At 33.6% G+C, this 23367-nt stretch overlaps 3 protein-coding genes and 2 non-coding genes across 9 annotated transcripts; 1 reads left to right on the top strand and 4 right to left on the bottom strand.

Moving 5' to 3' along the window:
* Positions 1–1663: 1663 nt before the first annotated feature.
* On the top strand, positions 1664–9076 carry LOC107631595 (uncharacterized). 5 transcript variants are annotated; one of them, XM_088508223.1, is made up of 15 exons: positions 1664–2572; positions 2659–2744; positions 3443–3597; positions 3973–4031; positions 4192–4386; positions 4687–4741; positions 4867–5061; positions 5168–5292; positions 5659–5842; positions 5979–6038; positions 6128–6370; positions 6958–7216; positions 7328–7533; positions 7765–7815; positions 8287–9076. In XM_088508223.1, exons 1-15 carry the CDS (start codon positions 2391–2393, stop codon positions 8572–8574), a joined length of 2343 nt encoding a protein of 780 aa, XP_088364349.1. In that variant the 5' UTR covers positions 1664–2390; the 3' UTR covers positions 8575–9076. The 5 variants fall into 5 exon arrangements, with proteins under 5 accessions (XP_088364349.1, XP_088364351.1, XP_088364350.1 ...); XM_088508225.1 differs by having other exon boundaries at positions 1680–2572; positions 6128–6229; XM_088508224.1 differs by having other exon boundaries at positions 1680–2572; positions 3437–3597; positions 6128–6229.
* An 845-nt stretch (positions 9077–9921) lies between these two features.
* LOC107631597 (protein BYPASS1-LIKE) lies at positions 9922–12200 on the bottom strand. The gene is made up of 2 exons (XR_015907188.1): positions 11869–12200; positions 9922–11410 (listed from the first exon to the last, which is right to left on the bottom strand). It is a non-coding gene; the product is annotated as a protein BYPASS1-LIKE (transcript).
* A 1029-nt stretch (positions 12201–13229) lies between these two features.
* LOC107631596 (tubby-like F-box protein 8) lies at positions 13230–17194 on the bottom strand. The gene is made up of 7 exons (XM_016335087.3): positions 17067–17194; positions 16863–16927; positions 16618–16666; positions 15586–16007; positions 15365–15452; positions 14508–14640; positions 13230–14207 (listed from the first exon to the last, which is right to left on the bottom strand). Exons 4-7 carry the CDS (start codon positions 15931–15933, stop codon positions 13493–13495), a joined length of 1284 nt encoding a protein of 427 aa, XP_016190573.1. The 5' UTR covers positions 15934–16007; positions 16618–16666; positions 16863–16927; positions 17067–17194; the 3' UTR covers positions 13230–13492.
* Positions 17195–18995: 1801 nt separating this feature from the next.
* On the bottom strand, positions 18996–19069 carry TRNAV-CAC (transfer RNA valine (anticodon CAC)). The gene has a single exon. It is a non-coding gene; the product is annotated as a tRNA-Val (tRNA).
* A 516-nt stretch (positions 19070–19585) lies between these two features.
* Positions 19586–21581, bottom strand: LOC107634732 (WAT1-related protein At1g25270). Its single transcript, XM_021119892.2, has 5 exons — positions 21272–21581; positions 20884–21000; positions 20411–20813; positions 20165–20316; positions 19586–20074 (listed from the first exon to the last, which is right to left on the bottom strand). The coding sequence occupies exons 1-5, from the start codon at positions 21520–21522 to the stop codon at positions 19879–19881; spliced, it is 1119 nt and encodes a 372-aa protein (XP_020975551.2). The 5' UTR covers positions 21523–21581; the 3' UTR covers positions 19586–19878.
* Between the last annotated feature and the right edge of the window lie 1786 nt (positions 21582–23367).

The following is a 23367-nucleotide window of genomic DNA, read 5'->3' as shown; positions in this document are numbered from 1 at the left end:
TGCTACTCTAGTATTGTTCACATTCTACTTTTATTACACAATATCATGTGCTGCATTCGTGCATTTCCCCTAAAGGATACATTCTTTTATGTGGATATTTTTTTTTTGGAAAATGTTAGGTGATAAATACTTAAATTTTGTTTTTATTTTATATTGGATTAATATTATTTTTTATACTAAAAATGTTGTCTCAATTTTTTATTCTCATTTTTTAAAGGTACTTTACATATAAAGATAAAATGATGAATTAAATGAGTGAAATACCCTTTAAATTCAACTACAATCCTCCTCTTTAATGGATACTTTCCCTTCCCATTTAATGAAACCACCCTTCCCTTTAATGGATACCACCAACTCATAAGTCATAACCACCAAGAGTGCAATAAACTTTACTCTCCTCATCTCCACACCACACACTAAAATATAAAAAAAAAAAATTACTAAACACATAAATATAATAAAATATAGAATAAAATATATTTTTTATCTTTAAAATTTGTCAAAAATTTTAAAAATATCTCTAAATTTTATTTTATTTCAATTTTGTTTCAAATTTTTTTTATTTACATCAAATATATATATGACAACTAAATTTAAAAAAAAAAAATTAGACTAATCCAATAATAATACATAACAACTATCTCTGGTTTGTTTGTGTTGATAATTATTCTTGTAAAAATATTGCTGAATTTGTCCTAAGTTTTTTGAAACATTAATTCTCAGGGATATATTTGATGCAGATCGAAAATTTTTTAAACAAAATTAAAATAAAATAAAATTTAGGTATATTTTTAAAATTTTTAACAAATTTTAAAAACAAAAAATATATTTTACTCTAAAATATCATTTTAAGGGATATTTACTAATTATAATATTACAATATATTCCCTCCACTATATAGAAAGATTTTACTAACAAGTGCTTTAAAAAAACTTTTATGAATATTATAATACAAAATATTAAATAATAAAAATTTGTACTTCTAATATATCAATTATTATTTTTAACTAAATTTATAATTTTGAGTTTAATTTAATGTACTAATAGTATAAAATATTTGTATAGAATTATCAAATTAAATTTATGTATTTAAATAATATTTTAAGTAATATATTTAAAAATTAATCTTTTTATTAATATAACAGAGGCTATTTTTTAATATTGGTAAAAAATATGTATTACACTAAATTATTTAGCTTCAGGTGAGTTTTACTCTATTATGAATATGATTTTTTCTTTTTTACTTTTCAAAAGACAGAAAATGTTATTTTGTCTAAATTTTTTTAATTTATTAAAAAAATGTCATTGACATTTTCATTAAAAATATATTTTTTTATTTTTTAAAAAATTTCGAAAACATGATGTTTTATTATTTAAAAAAAATAATAAAATTGTGACATCCTTATTCCTTACAGTTTAATATAACATACATAATGAATTATTTTGGGGATAGCACTTGTCTAAATCTAATATTAAAAAAAAAAGTCTATAACAAACACCATTGATTGTTTGTATAAAATTCTTTTATGGTAAAACTTAATCTTGATTAATTAATAGGATAAGATTTTGTAACAGAATCATATTTAAACTTTCTCTTGTTAATTTTTTTTTCTCTAAAAAGAATTCAAATAAATCCCACAATTTTCAACTTGCACAATTGGAAAAAAAAAGGGTATAGTAGACTAGACAAGTAGTCTAATAGAGTAGTGAAGGAAGCTTCAATCATTTTTTCCTCGGATCTAAACACTAAACAGAGACACTGCTACTACTCCTACCTTCTTTCTTCCTACTTTTCACGTTTTGCAGTGAAAGTGATACCACATTCAGCATAGCGTACTGGACCCATCATTTACGATCTACGCCTTTCACCGACGCCACCATAACCCCATTCTTTCTCTCAAACAAAGGTCTTTTTTTTTTTTTACTTTCATCTTTTTCTGCTCTGCAAAAGTTACAGCAAAACCCCCCCTTTGTTGAAAAAGGGTTGACAAAAAATTATTCTGTCCACTGAATAATGAATTTGTGAATTACCATCAATCATGGCATGACTAAAGTTTGTACTTTTGTTCTTACCTCTGATTCATTCATTCATTCATTCATTTACCTTTTACTACCTCTTTTGTTCTTTTCAATCTTGGTCCCCAATTTTTCCAACCTTCAACCAGCACATAAAGTTTTGACATTATTCAGATTGATGGGTAGCTCAAATGGGTGTGGGTTGGGTTGAAACCGAGGTGGGTGAGAGAAAGTTGGATCCTTTTTTGGGTTCTGTTGCAGTAGTGGGGTTTTGATCCAGTTCAATTGAAAGGTTAGAAGGATAACGGATGAATGATCATCGGTCTTGTAATTGAGCACATTACTGTATCTGTTGCTGTTGCTAGTGACTACATATGTTTCGGAGACTGAGATGGTTTGTGGGTCTGAATCAGAAGAATTTGTCAACAAAGAGGTTGGGCAATGTTGAGCACCAACCTGGACCTGAAAGGCCAAGCCAGCTCCCTGTGTTAGATGCTGTTCATGAAGTTGCTGTTTACATTCATAGGTTTCATAATCTTGACCTTTTTGAACAAGGGTAAGCTCCAATTTCTTGCAGCCTCATTATTTATTTATTCAGGTTTATGATGAATCTGACCTTTGATTCTTATTTCTATCATGCAGATGGTACAAAATCAAGGTTACCGTGAGATGGGAGGTGGGTGAAGATTCCTATCCTGGGATTCCAGCACGGGTTGTTCAATATGAAGGTGACATATGTTCCTAAGCTGTTTTTTGTAGTTTGTGATAATTCATCCAGTACTAGACTAACTTTATTGAAGCATAAGTTTCTGATTCACTGAGATCTTGTGGTTGTCTCATCAAGGTTGTGCGGTGTGTGTGTGTGATCCACGCACTCACATGTTCATATGTATAAATTTCGGTTTATTTCCCAGCGCAATCTGTCTTTCTTTTAATGCAGTAAGTTGTAATCAGAATGTAAATAAAATTTTCCAAAATCTGAAATGTTTAACATCCAATCCAAGCACAGACTATAGTCAACTTACGCGTGAGTTCTACATGAAACAAGTAGTTGTTGATAGTTTATATCCCACATAGATATTCAAAACAATGGGGTTCCATATATATTGAAATTCATATATGCTAACAGCCTGTATTAGAGATATAACCATTAATGTTGTCTTTTCCCATCGGCTTAAGCTTTTGGGATGAGTGGTTTCATAACATGGTATCAGAGCTCTATGTCCGAAAGGTCAAGAGTTTGATCCTTGGTGGACCCCAAAAGTGAAAAAATAGCATTCTGATTTAGATTTCTTAACATGCAAGCTGCTGACAAGAGCTATGCCGAGCAACTACTGTTTTTTGTTGAGTTATGTTGCTATGTTATATGATATTTGTTTTTAGCTAGAATAACAGTCTTAGAATCCAACTTTTCTTCAAGCTGCAGCTCCTGAAGTGGGTTCTGACAATTTATGTAGAGTTTGGATGATCGATGATGCTGACAACAGTTTTTCAACCCCACCATTCCGAATTAAATATGCTAGGCAGGATGTACTTCTTTCTATCATGGTTTCATTCTACCTATCTTTTGGTGCATGTGAGGTCAGTTTTTCTCTTTCATGATCTTTTTATATAACTATAATATATAGACAACAGCGGATAAAACTGTTTTGTTCAAATAAACAAATTAGGTGTATGATGCCAAAAGTTTAAGATATTAGACATGGTGTTCGCAGGTGTTAAGCCTGATCTTCTGTTATGTAGCAATATTGAACATTTTGTTGCATTTTTTAGTTATGATTCTTTCTTTCTACTCATTTTCCCTCTCGGATCATCGAAGTTCTTTTTTCTTTATGATGATATCTTTTGCTCTTTATGATAATAGCTTTTGCATAGTTGCACACATATTGATGTATAATTTTCATTTCTTCCCTTATCATAAATACCTTTACCTTGGCTAATATTGTTTATGTGCAGGATCAATCTTCTGTTATCTTGAAGTTTGAGCTCTTACATGCCCCTATGAGCGGAACAGGGTTAGTTCATAGGATTCTATTTCCCTTATCGAGTGTAATGGTGTATTAAACTAGCAAAAGCTGTATATAACTAAATTGATTCAGCATGAGTTTGATTTTGTTTTCATGGTTATATGAAGTTAGGGTTGCAAACATTGAAAATGCTTGCATAATTGTGTAGGTATGAGTTCCAAGGTTCACCAGATGCATTCTCTGCTTCAGTTCATGAATATAAAATACCCCCTAAAGGGCTTCTGGGATTGCATTCATATTGTCCTGTCAATTTTGATGCTTTCCATGCTGTCCTTGTTGATACAAGTGTTCACATCAGTCTACTAAAAGCTAGTCATCACACCTCTCGACCGAAGGTATCCAGGTTTGTCAACGTTCCAGTTTTTGAAGTTCAAATAGATACTCTCTTATAAATGTTGTATCACCAATATATCGATAGATTGTTTTCAGAATATCACAAATATATTTTAGGATCAACTAGTTCTCTAATTGATGAGAAATCTTAGTTGACTTGTTTCCTTATTTGATTCAGGTTATGAGTTTGTATGAGCAGGCTTAGGTTTGGATTAATTGTTCTTCACCAGTGCTTTCATTTTATGCATGTTAGTGCTTGACCTACATTTTCTTTTAACCTTTGAATGACCTGGATTTTGAATTGTATCAGTGATTCTAGAGGCTCAGAAGGCACTTATGTTGAAGATTATGTTGGGTCAAACAAGGTATATAGATATATTTTGTTGCTTTAAATTTTGTGCACTCATAAATGTAGTTGTTGTAATCTCTCTCTCTCTCATTTTTTTTTTTACCGTCGTAACTTATTTCCTTACTGATGATCAACAATCAGGTTACGCTTATCAAAGCATTGATGGCTGCCCATGATATCCTGCTTGAGGATTTGAAAAGAATAAGCACAGGCATTGACCAAGCTGTTGATTTGACTGAAATTACTTCTGCATCAGATGTTACGGAATGGTTTCGTTCTACTTCACCAGCAAATGTCAATGGTGATTCATCACCTCTACTGTCTGACAGGCCACACGTAAGTTCTGAGGTCCTCTATCATTACAAAGTGAGTGTTTTGTTATTTGTTTTGTTTCTGTCTCAGACAATTTGCTGATGCAATATGTTAATTTTTCTCTCGACAGAAAGCTGCTCATTCTATCAATAAACTTACCGACCCTTTCTCTTGGGACGACCATCTGTTGATCTCTCTCCAATCTCTAGGGAATCAGCTGCTAAGTCTTTGGAATATTTTTCTGAAATTCCACAGGTTTGTTCAGATAGATTCTACAAGTAATTTCTTATCAAAATTATTCTACTTTGGCAACTGCCTAGGTTTTGGCAACCCTTTTCTCAATAAAGTAATGCTACAATTGTGCATCCATTCTAATGGTTATGGCATCTAAAATATTATTTTGCTGCCCCCGTTATTTTTGGTTTTGGGTTTATATATTTTTTCAGTGTAGTTAGCCAAGCGTGAGCCTGAATGACAAGCTAACTGAACTGAGATTTGGAAAACTTTTTTTCTTTTTATATATATTTTTAATACATCTTGTTTAAGGCATATCTATTAGTATTTTAGCACCACATCAAGTTGATAATATAATCTCCTTTTTAATATTACCACTTCACACAGGGAAAACAAAACAAAGATAATGGAATTCTTACGTAATTCCTGGGCTAATGAACGGAGAACTGAATGGTCAATATGGATGGTGTACTCAAAGGTTGCAATGCCTCATCAACCTAAGATTAATGGAGTTGAAAGGACACTATTGCACCATGGTGCACGCGGAAATACAAGGAGGTTAACTGATGATGTAATTATCTTTATATGTTGTACAGGATTCAATAAGTTCACCATTGTCCACCATGTTTGAAATTAATTGTTACATTGTCTTCATATAGTTCACATAATCATTTTCTTCAAATACGTTACCTTTTTTTTCTGTTCAGCCTATTCAAATTGCAACAATGCGTGCAGAACTTCATAGGCGTGGTATAGCACAAATGAGGGTGAGTGATACTATTGTTTGACTGGAATGCTTTGTAATATCTTGTATTCCTGCTCACTGGAATTTATGAAATATATGAATTCCATGCAGATCAACAATCGGTCACTTCAAGACATGTATATATTTGGAGATCCTTTGCATATTCCAATTATTATTGTTGAACGCTTGACAAACATATACCATTCAACCAGTGTGAGTTCAGATTTCATTCCTCTGAAGGAAGAAGCAAGGCATAAACTAGAAAATGGATATAGAGCCACAAATAAGAGTGGGAATAGCCGGCGACAAAATGAACACGTTTTGAGAGTAGTAGTTTTTGTACATGGGTTTCAGGCATGTTTCATATTCTTGCAGTTGCTTTGATCTTCTTCATCTTTTTTGTTTTTCTCCCATTCTTCCTGTGATTTTGTGGCTTCAATTGTTTGAGTCTAAATAATACATGTGATTCGTTTGTTAGAGTACTATTATTCTAGTTATTTACTTTCCGTGATCTTGTTGTGGAGTTCACTTTGTGGTACCTTCTGTAATAGTGAATTACTGGATTAATAGTCTACAAGTGTTAAATAATCTAGTCTCATAGCTTGGTTGAAGGTTCTACCCATTATTAGAATGTGCCTACAATTGGATGTATCCATGATTCTTCCTTTAAGAAATTTCACTTGCCTTCGGTGACTGCCCTATAAAAGTTGTTCTAATAAAAGTTATATTTATCTTTGTATATGTATTACTTTTGTTAGTTCGTTGATTTTTGTTTTATTTTTGCATAATTTGGTTTATTTCTGATGATTTTGACATAAATTTCGTACATAAGTTATTGGGATTCTTGCTTTAATACATAGGTGTTTACTCAGCAGTTTATTGTTTTCCATCTTGTTCCATCATTGTGACTAAGCATGCACTTTGTTACTCAAATATTGCAGGGAAATCATTTGGATTTACGGCTTGTTCGGAACCAGTGGCTTTTAATAGATCCCAAAATACATTTTCTCATGTCAGAGGCAAATGAAGACAAAACATCTGGAGACTTCAGAGAAATGGGGTCAAGGCTTGCCCATGAAGTGATCACCTTCCTTAAAAAGAAGATGGATAAAGTTTCAAGAAATGCCATCTTAACTGATATCAAGCTTAGCTTTGTTGGTCATTCTATTGGAAACCTCATTATCCGAACTGCCCTCGCTGGTATTTATTGTCAATTTTAAAAGATACTACTAATGAAATTTAAAAGTGGTGAAACTGACTTCTTTCTTTCTCCCCCCCCCCCCCCCCCCCCCAAAAAAAAAAAAAAAACAGAAAGCATCATGGAGCCATATCTGATGTACTTACATACATATGTCTCCATATCCGGTCCACACTTGGGTTATATGTATAGTTCAAACTCTTTATTCAATTCAGGACTATGGCTATTGAAGAAGCTGAAGGGTACACAATGCATTCATCAACTAACTTTTACAGATGACCCTGATCTTGAGAATACTTTCATATACAATCTTTCCAAGGTATTAGGTGCCAAATTTACTCTTCTTATATGTTGTCCTACTCCTACACCTATCCCTCTATCCAGATCACCTTTCCCGCAGTCTTAGCATTTAGAAGTAACGATAACACGGTGTTTGCTATATGTTTTTGTTGAATGTCATTGATGTATTTTAATGAAGGGAACATAGGAAAGTAAGTTCTATGTTTTACCTTTGGCTGCAAATGTAAAATATTGTCATTCTTGTCTACAGGAGAAGACACTGGAAAACTTCCAGAATGTAATTCTTTTCTCCTCTCCTCAGGTAACCTCCCTTATAAGCTTATGATCAGAATTATCATATATGTTGACAGATCTTAACTTTCCTAACATTAGTTTGAATTACCTTGTATTAACAATTTACATACTGGGCTATCCCTGAAGAGTGAAGATATGGTTTAAGATTGTAAGTTTGTGTAACTTATTGTCATAGAAAAATGGATAAATAGAGATGTACTTGATGTAAAACATAAATTGTTTGGGATTCATTCTAATATTGATAACATGACTATTTTGCCGCTCCATCCGCTTTTCTGCATGAGCATGCTTTCTATTTTGGGTGTTTTTCTTGATTCATGTCCCATGGAAATGATAGGATTTGTTTGAGAGTTTAACGTTCAAAATTAAGTTTTCTACTCTGCATATCCTTAATGTTTAGTGTCTAGTATTATATCTACCTACTCTTTTCTTTTACCATTTCAAATGATATATAATTCCCATGCTCATTGCATTTCAGGATGGTTATGTTCCGTATCATTCTGCCAGAATTGAACCGAGTTCAGCGGCTTCCTTGGATTCCTCTAAAAGAGGGAAAATCTTCCATGAGATGCTAAATAATTTGTTGGGCCAAATCCAAAATGACTCTGACCATCGTGTGGTAATCCGATGTGATGTCAACTTCAACACGGCTTGCTATGGCAGAAACTTAAACACACTTATTGGACGCACTGCACATATTGAGTTCTTGGAGTCCGACATTTTCGCCAAGTTCATAATGTGGTCTTTCCCAGAGCTGTTCAGATAGTAAACAACTGAATTTCCATAATTCAGGCCATTTTGTCAGTTTAGCAAAACAGATAGGTCGACCGAAGGCTTTCGGAGCAGTGTAAAGAGAGATGCTGAATTCAAGTCCGTCAAATGTCAAAACTCCATGGCATCCGGCTTGATTCTCGCGGTCTGAATCGTAATCCTCCAAAAAATGTGCCCACATTTTGCTTACAAGGGGAATCTTGTGGCATATGTGGAGCAACAGGCCTTGCATGGAAGGGGAATATAGCCTTTTTTGCTAACTAGTGTTCCCTGTGTTCTGCTAAAGAACCTGAGCTTTTGCATTTATGCAAGGGCAGAATAATGTAAATTAACTCAGGCATGTACAATTACAAAGAACAAAAACAATGTGCATTGTATCATATCTGACAAGTATATATAATATTGTTAGATCTTCTGCAGGCTTAGAAAACTAGAGATAATGTTGTACACACAAAGTTTATTAACCCTTCCTTGTTAAGCAGTGTTATTTTTGTTAATTGTTCTGGTGGCAGTTGTTATGATCTTGTCTATGGTTTGGTTCTGTTGTCTCTTCTTTATACATGTATATCTGAAGCGGCTAATGCGTTTTGTTGCTTTGTGTACTGAGTTTTCCAATGAGCCAAATGAAGTTGTCTCCATTATTAGACAATGCTAGAAATCTAGTATTTCTGGCATAGTTGTAATAGTAACACAAACTTAATATAGAAATATACATAGTAACAAAAAATGTTCATGAGTCTAGACAAGATTAGAACAAATCATGAACACAAGCAATTTATTTAAATAATAAGAATTTAAAATTTAATGCACTGTGCATCTAATTATGTAACACCATATTACTAAAAATAATTATTTTTTATATTAACTACTTAAATGACCATCCAATAAAACAGACATGATTGGATGAATGTGTAAATGTACTAATACATCAAAATTAAACTCATAATAAATTGTCAGTTTGTTATACGTTTCAGGTGTTTGGACAAATGATAATAACATTTTGTTGAAAGAAATTTTCTTCTGAAAACAAATTATTAAATCTGAACACATTGCACAATGCACATGTGTCATGCCTCAATGGAACACAGAATAAATTCTATTTAATCTATCGGCTGTCTCCATTTTCACAAACACGAGCTGATGTTAGTTTAAGGCATCATACATTCTTCTTATGAATAAGCAACACATTCAGTTCATTGAGAATAGAAACATAACATGCAACTTACATAATACAGGCATTCAAATGAAAATTTTAAACTCTATTTAATAACTTCAACCTAAACCTTAGCAACAGGAAATCATTCAGACAGAACCTTCGGCATTAGAAATTTACTCACATAAGTGTCAGAAAATACTTGCTATATATAAATATATCTTTTAAGCCACGGAACCATAAAATATTTATGAAGTGATTATGTTTTCTTATATATAAATACAATGCAAAACAAGGAAGCTAAATGATTTATCAACTAAGCTCGTCTACTCATTCTTCCTCCTCCCCAAAAAGCTGGCAAGATGTAAAAATATACATGTTCCGCAAATTTGTACATCTGGTAAGCTCAACAATCCAACATTTTCATTGATCTGCATAGCTTGATGAGCCAAGGTAATCAAGACCCTCAGTTCGGCACGTCATAATCTTCCGGAATCCCTCCCTCACTTGGCGCTCCAGTGGATCCAGTCCAGCACTAAAAGCTTCACAAACATGAGTGAGCTCCTTCATGTCCTGTTCAATTTCCATTTCCTGATCCTCTGTCAAGGGAAACTGAGGTGAATCCACCAAGTCTGTCAAGTGACGGGTACATAGCTCAACTCGATATATCTCCTTCAACAATCCATTTGAGTTCCGGCGATCCCGCTTCTTTGACTCCTCCATGATCCGTTCATAGAGGGAGTTAACCGGCACACTCCAGGAAAATTGCCGCGAGACTGAAAAGTGAATGTTTAGACCCCTGTCCTGGCAGGGAATTGCCGCAACAAGGGTCCACAAAACAAACAAGAGAATACAATTCATTGTATAAACAGGAACTGCAAGTCCTCTTGTAGCAGAAATCTCATTCCCACGAGGTGGAACAAGGTTGCTTGCAATGGACTGGAGTTGCTTAGCAGCAGACCATGATCGAGAGACACTCCATGACTGCGATCGTGAATGCCCTGCCGAGTGTTGATCCTTGCTCGAGTTATGACGCCCAAAAGATCTATTACGTTGCGAAAAAACTGATCCAGAGTCTTTCTCCTCGAGCATTGCCAATGCTAAATCCATCAGTGCCTTTCTTGCCCTCCGGAACTGGCCTTCATTCAATGCTCTCTTATTCGAACCCAAGGCAGAAAGCACAATATCCAGATGCTTTTGCCATGTACGAATCTTCTCAACCCCATCACGGCTTGCATTACAAATATCAAGCGCCTTCACTGACTTCTCAAAGAATTCAGAAATCAAACGATCTAAGGGGGGTTTTGAAACCTGCTCTTTATTATTCAACAGAATAGTCCTGAATTCCTCATGGCAGCAGATGAATACACCCAATAGCTTCTGAACCCAATCAATTGAGAGCAATTCATCATTACTCGCCCCAGAGAGGTCCTGAAATCGATCTGTAACCCGCCTTTGGAATGATCCAAGCTCTAAATTACAGGAGTCGGATTCGTGGCCTGCATCAACAGAATGAACCTGTTCCTGCCTGACACCAAATATTGAGCGGCCAAACGAGGAGAATGACGATGAGGGGCTCTGATTATCTGTTGAAGGCATAGTTGCTGACTAGATTTCAGAGGGAAACCTCTGAAACACCTCAATACACTGGACCAGAACCAAAGAGATCACATATAACCTATCAAAAACAACTGCATTAACGTTTGTATCCCGAAAGGAACTAGACTCAAAGAATGTAAGTTGTTCAACAGTCTAACACAATTCTCCCTCAATCCAATCAAAATCGTTACACTTATCAAAACATCGATCCGAATAAACAGATCAACCAAATTCCAATCATGGAATTCAAACCCCAAAAAAGAAAAGACCTCAGCTTTCAATCACATGACACTAATCACCTCCAAACACCAACTCAAATTCAATAGCTACCAAAACCCAACTAGAAAAACAGACTTTTATATCTGACCCAGTGCCCAAAAAATCAAAATTTTTATATACCCACATAACCCATATTCAGACAATCTTCAATAAGAGAAAGATTTCATAGAATATCATCCAGTTAGGTTAAAAAGAAGAAAAGTGCATGAACTGCATGTAAGAAAGCTTTTCAAAAAACATGCGGAATAAAGGAAGTACCTTTGCAGTTGAAAAGCGTAGACCGGAAGCAAAGAAGATCATGGGAGGCTTGTGGATTGAAAAGGGTGATCATAGGAAGCGTAGAATTGCAGAAAAGGGAAAATGGCGAATTCCAAAACCCTAGCGAAGGACCAAAGCCCCTCGCTTTGGTTCAGTTCACGCCAGTTGAAGGGAAGAGAAGGACAGACAAGAGGGCAATGTAAAATCAGAATATTATTGGCGAGACAACTGACATGACAACATTTTTTTAAGGTATAATTTTTTTAAAAAAATGTGTGTAAGAAACTAAGAATAAAAGAGGATTTTTGTTTGGCAACGTGCTATTTATTTGTGTTTTTTCAGGTTACTTACGGCTGTGTTTTTTTATTTATTTTTATTTTGTTGGGTTATATACTTATGATATTTTGTTTATATTTTTATGCTTTGCAGAATTTTTGTACTCTGTTTGGAATTTTTTTAAATATTATTGTTGTATTTTTATTAAAAATAACCAATAATAAACTCAAGTACTTTTTTGGATATAAAAAATTTTAATTGAATGTTGTAGTTTGAAACTTTGAACGTTTTGTGTACTGGAAGTTCCAAGATTTTTAATTGGGTCATGTAACGTTTGACAATTTAGTTAATTCAGAAATTCAATTATTATTTAATTCTATTTTTTTTCTAACTTAATTAGTCCATGTTATTGTTCATAGCTTCTTGCCAACTATAGTTTCACATCACATTCATGAAATTTAATTTAAGTAAATGACGAATAACCCTAATTTATCATTCCAAAATATCAAATGTACGATGAGAATGAAATTTGCAAGCATTGATCAAATATCTCTTTTCCTTTAGTGTGGTAACTTTCCATCTAATTTATTCCGTGAAAAATTCATATGAATGAATTAATAGTTTTCTAAAGAGGCCATTAGAAAATAATAACACTTAATTGACACAGATCACTACTTGTTACCTTGAATATCACGTGAACCAAAATTAAAGGAGAAATGTTCATTGAATATCTAATAAAGAAAAGTGTAGATGGTGAAGTCCTTTGGTAATAAAGAAGTCCAGCCACAAATTTGTCACAAAATTTCAGCCTTATATATATATATTTTAAATAAATATAAATTATCAGCTGAACCTTTAATAAACTCAATATAAACATAAAATTATAATACCAACTGTGCTTAGAAAGGATTATATATGATTTCAGTTGATTAAATTTGAGAGCTGATAATAGCCACATATATCCACAACCTGTTCCAACTCATCTTAGCAGCAAATCATAATTGAATTGAATTGAATTGATAGCTGCAACTGCAACCAACATGGCCAGAAAATGACTCAGCAGAGTTCCGGTACTAATAATTTGCTTTGTGGGGTACTAATAAGTAATAACCTCTTAAAAAACACAATTGAGCACCTAAAATCTGTTACATGATACATTGCTGGAACTGAGTAAGGATACATAGAACAACATTAAAAGTTAAAAATGTTCTTAAACATTGTTACATCAAGGACTTGCTACAGTTAAAATGATTAATACAATAGTAATTGCCTATTCTGATGAAGCTGGTAACAAATGAAATTGACAAATACAAAGAGATGGTAGGATCACTGTTCTCTGCTCCAAGATTTATTCACAAGCCAATTTGGTGTCAAAGCTGCTCAAGCATATTGCAAAAGCCTGGAATGCAGATAGTGGATACCTATAATCCATTGTGAACATATCTTTTCCGACTTTGCCGAACTGCAGAATTACCTTGTCATGCTCCGGGGGAGCCGGCTGAGATGGCGTTGGCACACTGGCAGGTGGCGGCATTGCAGCAATGAGCTGAAAGTTTTTTACAGATGCAACTGTTACCCTTCCCCGGAAATTAAGACACCAACATTGTAATTGTTCATGCCATCTTGGAGGCTTGTTTTTCAGGACCAAGGGCCTTGTCTTGTCATCTAAGTCTTCGTTGGAGGATCCCCCAATCTCAGAGAATCGAGCACTGCTGAACTCGATAGAGCGATCTAGGGACTTCGAAAAGGAGATGCTTCGGAATGAGTCCTCTAAGGCGCGAGGAAGAAGCTCTGGTTGACCAGGAACGCTGCCACCCACATCAAGTGCTGACATTGGTATTGAATGCATAACACAATGCATCTTCCTGGGGCCTCTTGTGCCAAGCACATTCAATTCATATGTCACCTGAGCTATGTTGTAACTCCCAGATGGGACCTTGGGTGAAACCTTCTTGGAATAAAATCTCCGGCTTGTTCTCCCAACCCCTGGAGCTGCTACATGGGCACCAGTGTATGGAGGCTGTGTATCATATATGATGAATTTTGTGCCAAGAAAGTTCGATCTGGTGTTGCAAATTAAAAGAAGTGAGAATACAAAGTCATGAAATAGAACAGATATTTCTAGTGACATCTCCTTAAAAATAAAACAATGGGAGGCAAGAAGAGCCCAAAATGGTGATATTTGCTTATACATTATGATCAATTTAAGCTTACAGATTGTATGATCATGAATTTCAACTTATACTTCTGGGAGTTAGAAGTTGTCATGCTTCTCTTAAAGCATAGTACTTTTAATAGTTATAAACTTATAATATCGAAGATGATGGACAAGAATAATAAAGATTTTCAAGCAGTAAACCCACCTCAGCTTCCCAATGTAAGTGCTACTTGATCTAGATATGTTGCCAGCATCCATTGAAATGACATACTCTGTGTAAGTTGTTCTCCTCGTCCTCTTGGCAGAAAGGAGGAATTTCCCATTTTCAACTAGCAAAGCTGCAAAAATCATGGGACAAGGTTAGAAATATCACATTCTGATTTATTACCATATATTATGCAGTGACAGACAGATTGATGATAGCAACTAATGATAGAGAGAAACAATTTATACCATACTCTAACAGAATAATCTAACTCCACAAAGTATTTAATAACTTCAAAAAAGTTTCACATGCAATTTGTAGAAAAGATCGTTTTTATAATCCCAGCTGGTCAACAACCCAATGAAACTTGTAGTACTTCATAAAAAATAATATAGGCATAAAATAATGTAACTAATAGGTGCTATCAAACTAGCTAGCTGGTTATTAGAGATATAATCATTCATGTTGTCTCCTCCTATCAGCTTAAGCTCATGGGATGAGTGGTATCATGACAGCAAAATCATGACTATCGATACATGCATAAATTAGCATTTAACACCATTAATAAGCATTAACAAACACCTAATTCCTAGCTAAGTAGATAATAACATCCATAACTTGAAATTTGAATACATAACATAAAATTCCTAAGTTGCAAAATATCAACTGCACATACAATAGTATTACATACTTCCCCCTTTTATCGATGCAAAATATGAACATAGACAACGGGTATCAACATTTGCAGAGTCACATTTATATCAAGTAAGGATCATTCTTTAAGTTATATCTATATCAATCACATCAACTGTTTGACCTAAATAGTCATAGATAGCACTATACAGAAGAAGGCTTACCAGGGCTGAGACAAAGGAATAGGCGGTACGTTAAACTTGATTTATCTCTTTTGATAAAACATTGAACCATTCCATCACGTGGTCCTGGCTGAAAGATCAATGAAGAAGGGAAAACAAGAAAAATTATTATGGTGCTTCAAACAAATATATCATGGATGAGTGATAGATTAGTTCACCAAAGTGAGACAATCTGCTATAGAAAAACAAACAACAAAACTAACCTGCTTCAAGGACACAGGAAACGTGAGTTTGCCACAGAACTCTGGACTCTTCACAATTTCCTTGCACATACTCCTCCAGGACCTGCATACTGCAGCACATGCAACAACATGCTTTCGAGCAGGCCATGTGCTCTCGCTCTCCTCGAGTCTTTTAATGACATCATATAATAATTCCGGGGGCAAGCTAGCCCAGCAACTACTTTGAACAACAAAAGGCTGGTCATGCAAATCTTGTACAGACCCATGAGATTTTCCTCTATGATGGCCAGTGAGCCTAACATCAAAACTCCTCATAGACAAGCTCCCGAAACTACCCCTCACATCTCGAACTATGCTTCGGAACGACATTCTTCGCTCGTACCCCAAATATAGAATTATATATATATAGTGATGGACTATATCTGACCACTGTGAGCATATACCTGTCAAACCCATAAAAGGAAAGTTTCGGTTCAACAGTGACACTGCCATGTATCAACATTGTTGTTATTCTTCATCTTTTCCATATACCAATTACTCACTAAATACAAAGTCTTGTTCCACTGAGTGAGGTTGACTATATATTAAGCATCCACACAATCATAAGTTCATAATGATAAATCAAAACACACAGGTATCCAAAATTTGTGAAGTCGGTTTAGTTAACAAGGGAATCAAGGTTTGTTATTTGATGAGTAGCAGACATTGTAAAGGATAATCCAAGAGGGCATTATCATTAACAAGATGATAAAATGGCTGCACATAGAGCAACAAAAGTGCTACAAAACTTGTGCCATTTAGAAGTTTATTTATATATTCTAATTCAGTTCCGAAATGCATTTTACACAGGATAAAATACTAAGCAGAAAAGATCAATTATTCAGGAAAGGTCTAATGCAGGACTTTAAAATGTTAAAAATAAAAATTAATGAGAACCTTTCATCTTAATTTTCCTCTTCTCTACTTACCTAAGCTCAAAGCACAAGCAGTTTCTAAATCAGGAAGAGGCAGAAGAAAAGGGCATGTGAAACAAAGAAGGGAAAAGAGACTCACTTTCAAAACTTAACAACTAATCCAAGCTAGACCACAAGCCACCCTTTAACTGCAAAACCATAAGAAAATGTCAGAAATTGGGTACTTAAAATAGGGGGAAAACCTAAAAAAAACCACAATCTTGTTTAAGATTGTACCCATTTTCATGCCCTTCATTTTACTTCAAAACCCAAACCCAGCAAACTTGTACAAGATCAACAAAAACAAGATGACAAAACAAAGTTGCAACTCAAAGGAGAACATACCCAAATTGGAGAGATCTGGAGGAGCTGAAGCACAAGCACTACTTAACAAGAGATGAAATCTACAGCTGAATACAAATAAAGAAAAAAAAAAAAAAAGTGTCCCCTTTATGCATCAGAGAGATTCAATAAAGCAAAAAGACTCAACCTTTTATGTGTGTGTTTGGTGTTAAAAAGAAGGCTAAGATTAAATTAATAAGATGCTACAGCTAAAGTCTTCTTCTCAAGACTCTTTGCTCTGTGTCTCTGAGATACCCGGACTCCAAAGCTGCATTAAATCTACTTCACCAACCAAAAGGGTTTTCAATAATTTATGTTTAATCAAAACCTCTTCTCAATTTTCCTTTTCTTTCTTTTCCTAGATTTGCCTTTGTTAAAGTATGTAATGTAAAAAAATTTATTGAAAAATATATCTTTGGGCTTTACATTACATGAATTTATCATAAATTTTATTTTATGTAACTTTTTCTAGTGAGCATGAAATTTTATTTTTCCTTGAAATATAAAAATACATATTTATTTATGGATTACAACTGTGAACTGTAAAGAGAATATAGTAGAACATATTATTTTGGACATAACTAGTTGGTGTCCAGCATTAAATGCCATTTGACTTTTCTCTTGTCTTCCTTCGGATGAATCATCTGCAATTCTTTTTTAGAACAAATCATAGAACTGCTATGCATGATTGTCAACTAATCACTTATTTTCTTTTAATTGTGTATTCATCATAGTAGTGAGTGCAAATTTTCAATATTGTAGTAATCTAAAAATTTAAGTTCTAAAGTACATGCTTGCTTAGAGGGCAAGATGAGGTGTTCTCCAACGGGTTTTGGATTTGTTATTATTTTATTTCAGTGAAACTTTGCTTAATAGTTACATTTTTGAGTTGTGAACAATATAATATCGATCTGTAACAAAAAGAATATATAAATATAAACATGTATAATTATTTATTTAATTACTTGAAACTTACGCAATCTATCCAAAAAAGAGCAAATAAACCAGGATCCCTTGCTAAAATGGTCAAACTGATTACTGTTATTGCACCATTTTTTCAGTGCAATTAATTAGTCTAGAAAATATCCTGATAGTAAATAATGTATACAATTTTTTATGATTGATCTATATACTAAAATTAGTGGTACTTGTACACTAAAATTTATTGTTCATTATTATTCACAGATGACACCTAGTAAGCATGGAGAATTTAAGTGGGATATATGGTAGATACTGTTAATCTAAATTTACTATAAACTAGTAGTGAGGGAATGAAGCATAAATTGTAGAGAATAATTTTGTTGAATAATTAAAATAAATATGTGTATGTTAATATGTATGTGGTGTGGTGATGGGGAAAGGATCTTCTCCAATTTTTTTAATAATTGATAGAATACAGTGTAATTTCTCATCTTTGATTTTATGAGTGGACCAGAAATAAATAAGAGAGAGCAATAAATGATTAGATTGAACACTAGATACTATCCAATTTTTTTTTCATTGGAGAGGATCCACTCCTTTGGTGACACGAGGGTCATGATTTTTTTTTTCAAAGCCAAAGGGTCAAAGGGATGGTTTGTATTATGATTTATGAGTATTAGTTTTTTTTTTTTTTTATCAAAGATATGAGACTCGAACCCGCAACTTCTTAATTGAGTATGGAGAGACTATACTATTTGAACTATTACTCATTGAGACTATACTATTTGAGTTATTACTCATTCAGTACTTATGAGTATTAGTTAATTACCTGAGAGTCTGACTTTGACACCGCCCTATCCCGTATCTGTATTCGTATACGTATCGTATGTGCTGATTTCTGGTCATAACTCATTCACACCTTTCTTGAATCTTCCCAGAAACTGCACAACAATGTACGTACGTGTGTTCCTTTGGTCCCCTCCCTCATTCATATTATAATATGTGCTATACAATGTTATCTTTGTTCTTTCTTTCTTGTGCATATGCATTGACATGAAAGATGATGTTTGAAGATGGAGCATAGTAGATTAATTTCAATATTTTTATCTATACAACATGATTAAAGGCCACTCTTGTATACAAATGGTATATATTCATTTCAAACAAAAGAAACCTCCCAAGAAAAAGAGAAACAAAAATCTTCAACAAGAAAGATGTCTGAGCCCGGGTTCGAACCAGGGACCTCTAGTGTGTGAGACTAGCGTGATAACCAACTACACCACCCAGACTTTGTTATTGTTGCATTTTGTTTTAATATATTATAATCATATCTGTTTTAGTTATAAATACATGATTTCTCATATATTTTTACACAAGCTAGCTGATACAGAGTAACAGTGTACAATAATGTTCTCCTTACTAGTTACTATGACTCTATGAGTGAGAGTTGGATTAAACCCCCTACTTTGGTTTTTAAGATTAGCGAGTTGCATTAATTTAATTTTTTACTTTTTAATTGATAATTTGATTCCTCATATTTAAAAAAATGCACTAATATAGTTGTTCGTATATTTTCTATCACTATAACTCAATATTGTTAATGACGTAGTTTAAACCTTATCACATTGAATATATTAAAACAATATCTATGTATTTTGACGTTAAAAAAATGCATTAAACGACGTAATATGAGGATTTGAACAATCTTGTCATAATTAAGTTCTTTGTCATAACCCTCGACATCGTTCAATGGCTTTTTTAGTGTCAAAACACATACAACGTTGTTTTAATGTGTATAGCGTAGCAAGGTTTGAACCACGTCATCAATAGCGTTGAGCTTCGATAACAAAAAATACACGAGAGATTACATTAGTGCATTTTTTTAAATTTAAAATACCAAATTATAACCATTGAAAAGTCAATAATTAAATTAGTGGAACTGGCCAAAGAAATCAAAGTGGGATCATTAGTTGCAATATATTTGAAACACCAAAACCATGAACCAAAAAAAAAGTGTAAAAGGATTATCCAGTTAAAAGGGGAATACAAAAACACAACCTATACTACTAAAGAGTAACGCGTTTTATTTCCCCCATTATTATGAGGAGGGCAATTCTGAATTTGATGATGAGTTTTGTTGTTGTTTCTGCGGGGACATAACAATAACTTGAAGAGGATCTCTTGTGATTTCTTCTGATAACTGAGTGTGAATCTGAATCTTGTGTTTGGTTTCTCTGCTGTTCCCCCAAAGCACTGTGTATAGCCCAATCACTATCAACACTCCTCCAATCACACTATGAGTAAGTGTCAAAGTTACAATTAAATTAGTAAACTTAGGTAACAATAAAATCATGAAATAGCATATATTAATTCATAGTATGTACCTTCCTAAATATAAATTCTCATTCAACAAGAAGGAAGCAGCTATGGCCACAAGCACAAGCTGCAGAGGATTGAAAACAGAGCAAAATAGAGGGCCTCTCATATGCACGCACCATGCAATAATATTAACCACAATTCCAGACGTCACAATTCCCTGCAATTCCAGTACGAAACAAAAAGAATCAACAAAAAAAAAAAACAATTAATGAATTTTAAATAAGACAAATTTTGAGGAAGGCAGAAGGTACCGAATAAGCGACAGTGAGGAGCCTGATATTCCAAGCAAGCTTCCATTGGGAGGCCCAATCCCTATCAAGAGAGAGAGCAAAGAGAGTGGATTGTAATGCGGCCATAGTGCACATAAGAGCTGTGCCTGTGTGGTGCCTGGGGAATTCTTGATTCAACTTAGCCTGAATGTTGAGCCACAATGCAAAAGAGCAGCAGCTTGCAGTTGCATATGAAAAACCCAAGAATTTGTTACCATAATCACGGCCATGTACATGATGCAAGAGGTTGATACGGGAAGAAGAAGACCATGTATCAATTTGTTTGCCTTTGTAAAACGTCAACACCATTGCACCACTGATTCCGGTTATTGTTCCTATTACTTTGGCCTTCCCTGCTGCTGCTCCCAAATTCAACTTTTCCAAACTATGTATAAATAAAAATCAATAAGATGATGCATATTGCATGGAGTATATATAGTAGCTAGCGTACGTACCCTGAGGTTATGGCCATGATGAAGGTGACAGCTGGACAAAGATTAAGGATGGCCAACACAAACGTTGCTGGCATCAAAGCCAATGCCGCGAAGTAAAAGTTCAGAAATAAAGTTCCCCTGCGGCAAGCAACATTGTACGTTACATGTAAAATTGGCGTCTAATATGAGAACTGATAGGTAAACAATGAACATCTTGGACAACATGAATAACCACCAATCAAATAAAAATACACTACATCCTAATTTAATGCTACTAAATAAATTTAAGATTAATTTACTCTTTTAACCCTATTAATTCACATTGTTCACAAATTGTTCAAAAATATTGTTGGTTATATATACTTAAAGGTGAATGAAAAATGAGAGATGATAGGATGAAGATGCATACCCAAATAATCCACAAAGAAATTCCAAAAGAAGCACCCTTGGAGTAATCTTGGGTTTATTGTTGTTGTTGGTATCAAAAATGAGAGCAACGGGGAGAGTGAAGGCGGAAGCAAAGATGAGGCGATAAGCAGTAGCAACTCTCATGCTCATTCCATCATTAATGGCCATCTTGTACAACACATTCACCACCACAAATGTTATCTGCACCAACACCATGAGCATTATTGGCTTCAACCCTTGCAACAACACCATCCTGCAACTCAACAATTAATTATTAATTCACTTGATTATTACTTATTAGCGCGCTGTTAGTATGTATGGATATTTATATGCGGATTTAACGGCCACGGTTTCTATATACTATATGCTGCACTACTATACTTGTACATAAATAATAATAATTAATGTGTTGTGCGTATATGCTAACATTATTATTGGAGATACACTCATTTGGGGGCTGAAATCAAAGTTTCCTCAAAATGACTTCACATTTTAAACATTCATGTAATTCTAGTGACTTAATTTATTTTATTTCTAATTTATGTACCACCACTCATGAATCATGAACTAACTTCGCCAATAAGTCCTTCCCCGGTGGGCGAGGCTATGCTTTAGTACTACTGCTTCATCATTTCATTTGCCATCCTACTACTGTCACTAGTATATTTGACAAAAAGAGATTGGTTAAAATGATACATATTTTATTAAATTAAAATTTGTTACATTTTTTTAGAAATGAAAAAAATTATGTGTTTATATCATGGTTAATTGGTGTGTTTTTTTTTTAATATAGATTTATTTTATTTTTTTCTTTTAAATAACAAATCAGACCAGTCAAATTTTATATTATACAAATTGATCGATGAAATAATTTTTTTCCCCTGTAAAGTAAATAAGAGAATTCAATTAGTATGTTTAAAAAAAAATTAATATTAGAATATAAATTTGAGGGTCATATTTGTATATTTAAAAATTTTTAAAATAATAAAAAACAAGTTTGATCCTCAGATTTGTGGTATATAAAAAAATGCACCAAATTTTTACATTATTAAAAAATACCACTAAAATTAAAAAACGGACTTTTGTTTTTTTTTCCGTAGTAGTTCAACAAAATCCTATTTACTTAATCAAACATTTAATAATTAGACTATTAAAAAAGTAGTAGTTAAATGAAAATAGTAGAAATATAAAAAAAATAAAATATGAAAATTTAAGTACAATTTTTATATAAAGTTAATAGTTGAAAACTGATAAATAATAATTTAGTCAAACTTATTAAATTATTTAACAATTTTCAAAACTATTAAGTTTGCAGTGCACTTAAATTTTCACATTAATTTGTTATTTGAATTTGTCCGTTGTCCCACAGAAAGCAGACACTTCACATCAGATTATGATGGTTTGTTGATTGAGAGCAATAGAGCATATATCCCATTCTTCAAATGATCTTGTCATCAGTCATCACCCACCATATATATATACAAGACATACAGAATTTATTAGTGCTTATTATTAGAGAGCAGATATCATATTCTCCATAGATTCCCACACATACATACGTGAGAGAATAGAAATTGTGCATAAATAAGAAATCTTCGATCTTAATAAACTACCTAATTAAACCAATGGTTTAATTTTGCCACTTATCTTGTTGCCCATTATTATACATTATGCATTACGCAATGCAAAGTCTTAACTTCATTTATTTCAATGATGTATAGCGGCTAGTGGATACGTCTACAGAATACTTGCACTTTCGTATTATTAGAGTTTCTTTGAGGAAATTAAACAACGCTCAAAATTATTATACTTTTATTATTCCTTCCTTCATTTCTTTTTTCACTTACCTTGGGGGAGGATAATTAAATTAATAAGTACTTTTATTTTTATAATTCTCTCATCTTAAATTTATTTTACCCATCTCTCATCTCTCTAATAGACATAATTCGAAGATCTTAGTCTTTACTAGCAAATATAATTTAAAGAAATGTTACGTGAATAGCACTGGCACTAGCACATAGATAGAACTCTCAAGTCCCAACAATGTAATTGACTGGCAGAATTAATAATCAGCTTCATGCGGTTCTGATGTGGATG

This window comes from Arachis ipaensis, chromosome B3 (genome assembly GCF_059453495.1).
Source record: "Arachis ipaensis isolate K30076 ecotype BB chromosome B3, ASM5945349v1, whole genome shotgun sequence".
NCBI lineage: Eukaryota > Viridiplantae > Streptophyta > Magnoliopsida > Fabales > Fabaceae > Arachis > Arachis ipaensis.
The sequence above is the reverse complement of the archived record's forward strand: the minus strand, read 5'-3'. Positions and strand labels throughout refer to the sequence as shown.